Source organism: Sinohyriopsis cumingii, unplaced genomic scaffold (genome assembly GCF_028554795.1).
Source record: "Sinohyriopsis cumingii isolate HCF-2022 unplaced genomic scaffold, ASM2855479v2 utg000066l, whole genome shotgun sequence".
NCBI lineage: Eukaryota > Metazoa > Mollusca > Bivalvia > Unionida > Unionidae > Sinohyriopsis > Sinohyriopsis cumingii.
Window position 1 is genome coordinate 1367703 of NW_028315866.1, and position 12046 is coordinate 1379748.

The window sequence follows — 12046 nt, forward strand, 5'->3', positions numbered from 1 at the left end:
TCTAAAGAGCCATAGGCATCAGGCCATTGGATTTTCTGAGTAGTGATATTTAATTTGGCCAGTGCAGACTTCAGAGCAATGACACTAGAATTTTGCAGTATTTCCAACAGTGACTTTTACTATTTCTAAGCGAGGATGAACTTGAATATCACAAGCCTTTTGGCGAAAACCAAAAGTTGATCTGACCATCTATCCTGAAGATGTAGTGACAAGATTTTCAAAATAGCCACTTTGATAATCATAATGGGTGCGAGTCACATTCAGTGCAATTTTCATCTGGAATCAACAACTAGACGTCATAAGAAGTCTTTTGGTGAAAACTCCCATGTAGATATTGATAAGAAGCAGCAATTTAAAGATTATCAAGATGACTGCCATGGTGGCCATATTGTATGTCAAACCCGATTCAATACCTTAATTATTATACAAAGGGTAGATAACGTACATGTGCTGACAATGTTACACGCTATAAATAAACTACAGAATGGTCTCTAAAAGAATTGAAGGAAGTAGACTCACTTTCAATAAATGTTTCATATACAACATAATAGGTGTATTGCATTCATTTTGTAATATGTTGTATTTAGGTCAAACTATAAAACATAATGCTTGAGGCCATCACTGGCATGGTTCATATATTATATCAGTAAGCATCACGTAACTTTACATATTGCTTTAACACTTCTTGCCATCCACTCTGTATGACATAATTTACAGAACTTTGTGATATTTGTTACAAAACACCTCTTTTTTTTACTTAGCCCAAAATCAAACGTGTACCTCATTATTTGCTCATGATGACCACTCCTGATATTGATCAAGTGGACTGATGGTTCTCCCCAAACTAGAATTAATCACGCCTCAGACAACAGCTTTAAACGATTGCCAAATTGGAAAAAGCATGCATCTTCACGGATCAGCTCAGTTGGTATAGTTTCTAGTTTTAATTTGGTGAATCGTCTCCAAATGAATACATCTCTCTTATAAAATTATATAATGAACTTTTCTGAAATTCAGAAGTTGTAATTGCAACTGATCTGTCAAGTATACAGGAAAAAAATGCCTGATACCAGCTTCTATTGAATTCTGTTGTTCTTGTTCATCGTCCAACATTTTCAAATGTGTTACATGTATACATGTGGACACTTGCTGCAAGGAACAATGGCCACATAACCAAAGACAGTTGCGACGGCTGAGTGGTTAGCATGCTGGACTCGTGATCGAAAAAGTATGGGTTCGAATCCTACCATTATACGAGCCTGGATCAGCTACCATGGCATGTCCTTGGGCAAGGTACTTTACTCCAATCACCTTGGCACTCAATAACCTACTTGTGCTGCTGGGCCATAAAGCACCAACCAAATCGTATCAACGTACCAGCAAGCAGCCGTCAAGGTACAGAGCAATCATTATTTCCCTCACTGCAGGCACATGCGCACGTAAAGTGAATAACTCTTCTTACATTGGTAACGATTAAATACTACTCCTGGCTAATTAATTTGCTTATTAAAATGTAAATTTCATGGTTTTAAGATTCTCGTTTAATTCATATCGTCAAGAATTGGACTGCAAGTAACTACGTTCAGATTCTAATCAATCATTCCAATACCAAGCTTGTTTAATGAACATTGTGCCCACTGTGATTTTTATTTTAAAACATGAGGGGGAAAAAGTGCTACGGTGGCAATGAGAAACAGATGGTCGGCTGACCCGAAACACATTTGTTTGTTTGCTGTAAGAAGGAATGTGAATTTTTACTGTACAAACAGGGGCTGGAAAATCTCAAGTTCTCGAATATTAGTTGCGACACTACAACCACTTCCACATCAACAGCAAGCATAATCCAACAAAAGTTGAAATAGTAGACCAATTTATACATCATTACTGAGAAAACATACCATACACAAGGTGTTGCTTACACAGATGTAAATGTCTGAGTAAGTGGGATATAGGTTCCATGTGTTTGCTACTCGACAAGAAGTATTTTCTGTGTATGACATTAAGCTACTGTAAATAGGTAGCACAGACATACAGTATACCTTTCATGAAATAAACATTTCTTGGTGTAGATAACAAGGTTATTTTTACAGTTGCTGCCAATATTTGTCAGATTATGAGAAGTAACATTCTGGCATCAATCCTGATTAGTGTTTGGAAAACTGCAGGAAGTTCTATCAGTGGTTTATTTATGACTTGTGTAATGACTTAGGTGAACAAATGTATTTTACTCCTAAGGTCAAGTACAGTGAGGAACTTGTGGGTCAGCATAAATTTATCCAATTTTTGGTATGTAGCATGTCTGACATCTATCTTACTTTTCCAGAGATGGTGAAACATAATTTGAAATTATTCATTTTGTTACGAGAATTTCTGTGTAATGTAAAATGTGCATAGTTATGCTTTCTAAGTAGTGCTCTCCCCCCTTATAACATGCATCATTATATCATTATAACAGATATTAGGTGGTACTACCATGGACCCATGACCAAACAATAACAGCTGAAAGAAAACAAAGTTAAACTTGGTCTTATATCTTCAATTCCCTGCCAAAAACACCATTATTTAACTGCTGTACCATGGCACTGTGCATTCTGCTATTTTCATATATATAGCGGTTCACTGTACAAAACAATCTGGTACATAATGTGGTTGGTGGTCATGGACCCCAAATACAATGCTGTAATGAGGGAGAGCTCTAACTTGAACTCTTGATGAAAATCTCAACATTATGAAAGTAATTATGACACCCTTGTAGTGGAAATGATAAAACTTGGGATTCCCCTTAACATTCTGCTAGAAAATTTTGCTTTTTAAATATATATTACTTACAGTCAAGCAAAAGAAGAAAAAAAATCACAACATTTTCTACGTGTTAACTCCAAATAATACAAGCAGACATGATGGCCCTTATGGCTTGAGCACAAGCCTGACTGAAATGACCCTTACATTAAATATATTTGATTTTGCCTCATCAAAAACAAACGGACATTTGTTTGGTTATTCAAAGAGTGCTTTTAGCGGCACCTTCAATAACACATGAACCTTTATCAAAGCAAGTCAAAGACCTTTGATCACAGAAAGTTTGCAACAAACTTAAATAAAAGTATTGTTTCATTTTTCAAAGTGATTGGAACATTTATTGTGCAGTGAAAATTTCCTGTTTGCAACAAAAAAGTTCATGCTTATGATCGCTACCAGTGGCGGTTTAAAACCAAAATTTAAGTTCCAATAGTTTCAAACAATAGATATCTGGCCACTGAGTTAAATGAACATGGGACATCTCGCAAGAATGTTAAAACTTTTTAAAATTTGTTCACGTTTTATTTTCCCTATCAATAGCTGCATCCCCTTGGTAGCCTCGGCATCATGGTAGTTGTCTCTGGCTGACCAAAACCTAGGCCAATTTAAATACATAACTATACAGCCACATGCTACTAGGATAATAAATATCAAAGTGAATTATTTCAGGAAACGTGTTAGTTGACAATGGGATATGGACCAAATGAGGACTACCATTTTTTACACATAAGCTTTGGTTGTTTTCTAATGGGATTTGACTGATACATGAATTTTCTAACACATGATTGAAAACTCTAATTTGGATTATTCATATGCATGTATATTATTTAACACATCGTGGTGTGTACTACACAAAATGTAAGTTGTCAACATGCAAGTGTATTTCAGACTAGTTGCCTTCATTTTTTTCTGTGTACATCCTAGTCACTGACGACAGGTCATTTACTAAATTTCAATTTACTTTCAGCTGCCCCCAACTTACTTAAGCACCCACTTATGTCGACAATATTACTATGGTCCCAAAGGTGTTGAGATAAATGGAGAGCACTGGTTTATGAAAATGGCGACATAATATCGAGGTTGGCATTTTTTGGGGCGACAACTTTTTAAAACCAGTGCAATTCCATATCATATATGCCAATGTCCCCAATCCAAAAGTTACAGAGTATAATGTTTTAATATTGCAGGTTCTTTGATATCACAGAATTCAATGTTTTTGGTCATTTTCTGCATAGCATCACCTATCATGTGCTTATCTTATATACACTAGATGACCACAAGTTACTAGTTCTGTATCACAAGTTTTATTTCAGAACATGTCAGGACTGCGTGGGTAGTACAATATTTTAAAATGCACCCACAAATTTCACTTTTTCAAAACATAGCTGTGCCCCATGTTCTAAAAAAAATATCAATCTTCGTAACATTGATATCATTGCTATGAATTGGTAAACTAGTTTGACATCTGATAATGTCCAATAATTTTATGATTTTACGCAAGAATCAGATCACATGATTGTCATATTTATTAAGAAGCAAGAGATCGAATCTAAAGTAGGTAATAAAAAATAAAAAGTCAAAATATGAACGACACTGTTTTGTGGTGGATTCACAACTGACAGGTGTTGACTTAAAAACATTGTTGTACATGATTTATTACTTTTCGTTGTAACACCAGATTTGTAGAAATGCTAACACCCAGCTACCTGGGTACCTGCCCATTGATAACAACCCAAACAACCCAGGTAAAAAAATAGACAACCGGGTACCCCTTTAAAAAAATGTTTCCAAGTTCAGATCGAGACATAAAATAAAGATTACTGGGGCTCATATCATTGCTTACAATTTACATGTCACACATGTACTAAATAATAATACAAGGAAGGGCACTTCTCTCCTTTCTCACCCAACCGATTTAAGAATCAAGGCTGATATTTCAAGCTAGATTTTGCGTTTAGTGCAGTGTAATAAATTTGGTACTGATGCTTAGCACAGACATTCAACTTTGTATGCTTGTCAAAGGTTTGGCATAGTATCATACCTTTAAGGAATGCCAGACCATTTTCCCATGCTACCACTTGACACTGGCATGATCGCACCTACTTAATATGCAAGTGCAATGCGCTCAACGGAATACTGCCCTCTCAATGACCAAATGAATATGATGTACAGCATCTAAGTAAAACTTATTTTTGTTTAGTAAATTGTACATATATGACTGATCGTTAACCCTTTACCGCACAGAGCATAGTGACAAAGTGCAGCATGCTATAAATAGAATACCTGTTACCTAGTCGAGTGCATACGCATAGGCCTGCCTGTGAACTGTTAAGCAATGTAGTGTATCTTACATTTAACAGCAGTTTTAACCATTTTACATTTTTGGTACACATCTATTATATGTGGAAAGATTTAAGAGTAAAGTCCGAATGTTATAGCTGTGTAATTATTTTTCATGGAAGAATTTTTTAAGTGTTTTAAAATCAAGAGAGAACTCATTCACCGTCATGTCAGTCAGGCCGCGTGACCAACCGTAGCTGCCATTTCCCATACTCGAAATTTACGTTTTTCGTCTGCGTCTACATCACTAAGTCATCTGAATTTGATAATCAATAAAAAGTAGTTGCTGCCTACATAAATATCAGAGCCTTTACCTAAGTTATTGAATCTTTCATAGTTGTGATTCTAATCGTGAAAACTTTGTCAGTACTGAATGAAATGCTGCCTGTGAACTGTTAAGCAATGTAGTGTATGTTACGTTTAACAGCAATTTGAACCATTTTACATTTTTGGTACACATATATTATATGCGGAAAAATTTAAGAGTAAAGTCTGATTGTTATAGCTGTGTAATTATTTTTCACAGAAGAATTTTTTATGTGCTTTAAAATCGAGAGAGAACTCGTTCACTGTCATGTCAGTGAGGCCACGTAACCAACCGTAGATGCCATTTCCGATACTCGAAATTTACAAGGTTTTCGTGTGCGTCTACATCACTAAGTCATCTGAATTTGATAATTTATAAAAAGTAATTGCTGCCTACATCAATATCAGAGACTTTACCTAATTCATTGAATCTTTTGTGGTTGTGATTCTAAATGTGAAAACTTCGTACATACTGAATGAAATCCAAGGCCGCCATTTTGGAGAGTGGAGATTATGACCCAGTTACTTTAAATAGCAGGCATCAACCAGTGCATAAATAGTGACCACGTGATCTGATGTAATTGTCATTCGCAGAAATGAATGTAGTATCTAATATGGGGGTTTTCCCCGAAGGCGGCACTACAAAAACCAGCTCAAAATGGCTGATGTTTACAGCAGGCATCAAAAGGCGCTTCCGTGCGAATCTTGTAGAGGCAACAAAATGCGCTTCCATGCGAATGGAGTAGAGGCGTCCAAAGACGCTTGCATGAGGTAAAGGGTTAAAATGGAAACAACTATACGAGTCCCTGTGTTCCTAGTTAGACCTTCATCTAATTTCCTTATTTTCTATTTATAGTATGTACACGACAGCTCCAAGAAAAGAGACGGGTTTCTTGAATGTGAAACAATGTGTCACAGATTCATTATGTTTTGATACCACATAAAAAACAGACCAGTCTCAATTTAAAATAAATGCCACCAGATATTGTAATATTGTAATAAACGGGTTTTAGCAATGTAACTGATGGATGCTATATGACTGAAAAATGTTAGAGGAGAGGGATTTTGCTGAACTTAAAAACATGTTGCATCTGGAAAAGGACAAACCAATAGCACTTTAAATAGTTTGAAATAAGAATTCAACAACGATATAATACAACAGTCATCATTTGTGGACTTTACGACTATTCAGGAAAATTACTGTAGACAGGTAGACGAGTTAAAGTGAGTGCTATGCATAAATAATTTATCAATTTTTGTTGTGTTTATACGCTTGTACTAACTACTAATCCTCATGGATTTAGCCAATTTGTAAAAACAATTTTAACTGCAAATCCAAGAAGGAAAAATAAAAGTACATTTTTCCTGTAGTTTTCTGTAATAATGCCATGTAATATATAGACTGCTCTTGTTATGCTCAGATTTTTTTCCACTTATAATAGTAATAATTATGATTATATCTCTCTTGGGGATTGGCATGTGTGAACCCACAACAACGTAGTTCATGTTCACCGTTAATACGATTTCCATTTGATCGGTTATCCGGGTAAACGCTCTTTAGGATCGATGGGTACATGGAAGAAGTTTCCTAAAATTTTATTATCTCTACTGATTTTGTTTAAAAAGTCTGTGATCGACAAAGTACTTTTATTCTATGTTGGTGTGCCCATTTTCACTGACAATCCTGGCACCACCAATCCTTAATTCTCTCAGACAAGTTTCTGCTGTTGGATAGCATAGGTGACAGAATAAGAGCCAAAGAAGTAGCATCAAATTTTCAAATTAAGTTATAATTCATGCATATATACAACTAGATCCTAACATTAGGACAATTATACGCCACTATAAAAATATTTTTGCAGTATTACCCTGAGATGAGAGTAACACACCTTGCATAACCTGCAATCTACATGGCTTCTGCTTATTGTTTCCCACAATCATGTGATTTAAACTGGAAATTAAATGTATGTTTATTTAGAGCAAAGAACATCAAATAGACATACTGCATATAATATCTTGACGGTCAATGCCTTTATTTACTTATTTGCCAATCTATAACTTTAAGACTCAAAATACCTTAACACTGAGGTATAATTATATTAGAAGAAGTAATGAAACTTGCAAGTGATTGTCATCAAATCAAAAAGTATATATGGTTCTGTTTACCTGCACCTGACCAACCCTTGAGTTTTCTCTGACCCTTGTCACCCCATGTTTGATATTTCGACATTTATGTTGGGAGTGTAGGGTCAGAGTCCATTCCACATCAAAATGATGAAAAAAATCAACCCTGTCCGCATGAAGTACATTGTCAGGTAGAGTGCCAATCTGATACTTCAGGAGTTCTTAAAATTTATCAGCAGCCTTTCCTGCAGCATGGCACATTATATGACTGAGTTCATGATTTGTACAATGATGGAGACTGATGCAGTATCAGCTGAAAACCCCCATACAGTTCTGCCAACTTATGTTTATTCAAAGTATTATCAAGCAAATAACGCACCTGCATTTATAGAATTTGTTTTCAAAATTAAGTTCTGCTGCAAATAAGAAATTACCTTAGTGAAAAGAGCTAATTCAAGGTTTCTTTGTGTTGCCACCATGATCAATATTAAAATCCTTTCCACGCAGCCTGCAAGGGGCGCAAAGCTTCATTATAATGGATCGCTGTGTTGTGTAATTCATGTATTCATCTCTGAATCATTTTTCATCTTTTCCTAATCCATCTGTGAACTTATTTTTTAAATATTTTTGCTCTAACACACGCATCAACTAGAATAAATCTGACTTGACTTTTAGCGCCAAATACCTACAGACTGGTTCTGTACTAGATATGAATTAGAACAAAGAATCGGCGAACAAAAATTAAAAGTTAGAAAACCAGTCTGTCCTCTTCTAACTAAGCCATACATCTGCTATAAATAGCAACCGAGGTCAAAAGTTGAAAGTAAAACCAGCATGTTTCTTGGAAATAGGGCAACTGCTATAAATAGAACATAATACTGTTACGAAAGTGCTTGCAAGTTTTCAGACAAGCATACTCTTATACTGTAGTTACACAAAAGCCGTCTGTTCTAGAATGCAGTCTGGGATTAATGGGATGCTAATAAAAATGAGAAAACAAATTATTTTTGTTAGGATGGGGATATACCAAAAACGCGCAATCTGAATACATTTACGCGTAAAGCATAACTTAGTGGAAAAAAGCGTAATGATTAAGCCAAAAGTGTAATGGTTGACGTGTATGGGTCAGGTCAGGACAAATGTGCCTGGAAGCATAACAAAGCTTGAAAATGTTCTTTGCCAACCAAGACTTTGTATCAATTATGACAAAACAGTTCATAATTTAAGTTTTGTAAGGCGCATTATTTTGAGAAATTATCGTATTCTTGGGATTGTCATGGCCTGAAAAAAATGGCACTGCCACACACACGTCATCTCAAATGAATCAATTCAACCTTACCTTCCTGTATACATGAAGTCCAGAAGATGCTGAAAGCTGACTGGGTCCATCTCCTTTAGTTTGAACACAGTCTGTGGTGCTCGTACTGAACCCATCCCCTCTTCCTCAGACTTCCTGAACATTTCGAGGAAATAGTTGCTCGCAGCTGACAGAACAGCTCGATGAACATCAATTTCCGTTGCACCAACAACAAGTTTGGCATCACAAAACTGTCGTTTTTTACGGAAGAGGTTAAGGAAGTTGAGCATCTGACCATAATGAGATGACTCCTCATGCTGAAGTCTCTCAAATAGACCAGAATCACCATTCACATGGAGTTCCATTGGACCGTAGGTTCTGTAAGTATAAAACATAGACATTATTGAACTAAATACCTCTCGAAGATTCATGTACCTCTTTAACATTCCATTCAGTTAAAATCCAAAATCTTAATCCCCGTGTGGGTCCAGGGAAATAGAATAGGCCTTGTGTGCCAATATTCAGGTCCTAACAACTACTAATGGAGGCAGGAGCCTAGGTGGCTCAGTGGATAGTGCCAGACTTGTAACCAAAAAATGTATAGGTTAAAATCCTATCATTGGATCCACAGAGCTCAGCAAGTGGACATGTTTTTCAACAAAATATTTTACTCTAATTATCTTTACACTAAATATCCTACCAATTGGTTTCAAACGTAAAATGCACATGGTATTTTCTGTGTGTTTCGGATAGAACAATTGGTTTCAAATGTATTGTAAACCAAACTAATCAAATCTAATATATCTCAATTGCAAAAACACGTTGGGTTTTTATTTTTTTTTTGGCAGTTTGGGAACAATATTACCAATTTTCCATGTACAGTGAATTACACGTGCATCATGCAAAGGCAAGCATCAATGGCATGGATAATCGCTTCTTCGACCATAAATCAATACAAGCTGTGGAGCAAGTCAGCATTTCCTTTGTAACGATCCCGTGTGATCTGTAAAGGAGATATCTGAAACAAATCCCGCCATAAAATTCACCGAAATGTATGTTGGATCCATATCAACATATTTTTGGCCCCACATTTATTTTTCCCAGCAAAAGTGATATGTTTGCTATTATCTATCTGTTTAATTTTTTTCCCGCACAGTCAGCCGATTAAAGATAGATGCCATTTGTAAACATTAGCGACACGTGACATACATTTGTGAGCTTGATCGAAAGAACACATGGTTTCATTAAACAAAACAAAAAAAAAAACACATAACAAACAATATTTCTAATGTCGATACTTTGAAACCACTTTTGATCAGTGTTGTCACAGACTAAAATGTTGTTTACTTACCGCTATATAGTGTATATTGCAAGTTATGATTGTTTCATTGTAGAATACGAGTGATCAGATGTATGCCGCTCTACAAATCCCCGGTGAAGGTCTTCTCGTGCGCGGTCAGTGACGTAATCAACCAAGGGAGGTCTCGTTGTTTCCTTAACGCTTTAAACGAGATTCAAATTTTAAAAAAGATAAGATGATTCTATACCCAACACCTATACTGCTGTACACCCCGCCACAAATGATATCCGTCTATCAAATCTTGGACAAGCTTTCCACTTTATCTACATGTTTCATGTACTACATCTGACCAATTTAATCACTGCCCGGCGTGTGTCTAACATTTTTACTCGACAATGGTTCGGGCAAACAATCTGTCAGCAACAGTCACGTGTGGGTGACATTTACCCGTTGTACTTTATAACATATCCTTTATAACACATTTGCCCGTTGTACTTCATAACATATACCATTTCAAATTAAATGTAGCTTCAGCATCTCTCTCCGTCCTCATTACATTGTCGACAAAAACCGTGAAGACCTCTCTGTTTGTCACCACGATTTTCAAAGGAGAGGGAGATAATAAATCAATCATAAACATACGCATAATAATAAGAAGAAGAAGAAGAAGAAGAAGAACAACAACAACAACAACAATTATTATTATTATTATTATTATTATTATTATTTGTGCGCGTGACACAAGAGAGATTAGACCCAGTTCAATTTTAAATTGGAAAGGGACATTATAAAGAGAATTTCCAAAGAAATGATACAATTAGTATTGTATGGAATATATTAGTTTCCCAAAGTTTGGAGCTTAGCAAGCTCCTGGAAAGTGGAAAATAAGTGAAACAGGAGCTAGAGACATATACATATCAAACACACATAACAATGGGGGGGGGGAACAGTTATAACTGTTCAACAGAGAAACGCTGAACCCAACACTTTAACGTGCTAAACGGACAAACAGCAAAATGAAATAAAAGCAAATCCACCAAAACAAAACTAAAAAGGATGAGAGACGGGGCAGGCGACTGTCTTGATTCTGATCTAACTTACACCCCACCCCCACACCAAACCAACCTCAAATGATAACAGTTCTTTTTGTTTTGATTTTAAAAAGTTCAAGCCCTTCCTCGTTACTGTTAAAACATCACCACCAAAATGGGCGTTTGCTGTCTCTACAATATGCAATATATATAGTGATAAAAATGTGTTTGTCCCTGAACATAGACTAAAGAAAACCCATGTGAATAGTGCTACGCATAACAATATTATGTTAGTACCCATTTTTGTAGTGTGCGGTCTTCGAATCGATAAGGTGTCTGTGTGTGTATATGTGTTGGACGGGAGGGGGGGGGGGATGAAGATCATACACCGACCAGTTAGTACTTTCGAACAAGGCTGCATGTATATGCCCTAACCATATGACCTTATCAGCAGCCATATTTACAGAACGCTAAAGTGCTTGCTCTTGATTTTAACTGTTGTTTGGAAGATGAAATAAGTTCTTGGAATCTAATATTACAAACCACCAGGGACAGTATATAATACAGAAACTGGATACCCCATATATATATATATATATATATATATATATATATATATATATATATATATATAAAACAGGTTCCCAGTGCTCGACAGGTCATTAACATCAAAGGCACATTCTTCGCCCTCGTGCTAGAAACCTGTCAGTGCTTACCTATTGAGAGGCTGGGGGTAACTGTTCTTTTGGTAAGCATCGTGTTACCGTTCCTAATGTAATGTACATTTTCAAATACCAACTAAAGCAAACTTTGCTTGTGTGCGTGTTGAGAGAGAGAGAGCGAAATAAT

The 12046-nt window shown here is 36.1% G+C and overlaps 1 protein-coding gene across 3 annotated transcripts in view; it reads right to left on the reverse strand.

Annotated features, from left to right (window-relative positions):
* LOC149774968 (influenza virus NS1A-binding protein homolog) overlaps positions 1-12046 on the reverse strand; it is a 99050-nt gene that overhangs the window by 66956 nt on the left and 20048 nt on the right. For 2 of the 3 annotated variants that reach the window (XM_089944599.1, XM_089944597.1), the window contains exon 2: positions 8909-9244. In XM_089944599.1, the coding sequence (XP_089800725.1) occupies positions 8909-9231 (323 nt within the window). In that variant the 5' untranslated portion in view covers positions 9232-9244. Of the gene's footprint in view, positions 1-8908; positions 9245-10217; positions 10551-12046 lie in introns of those variants that run through there. The other variant, XM_089944598.1, reaches the window with a different exon arrangement.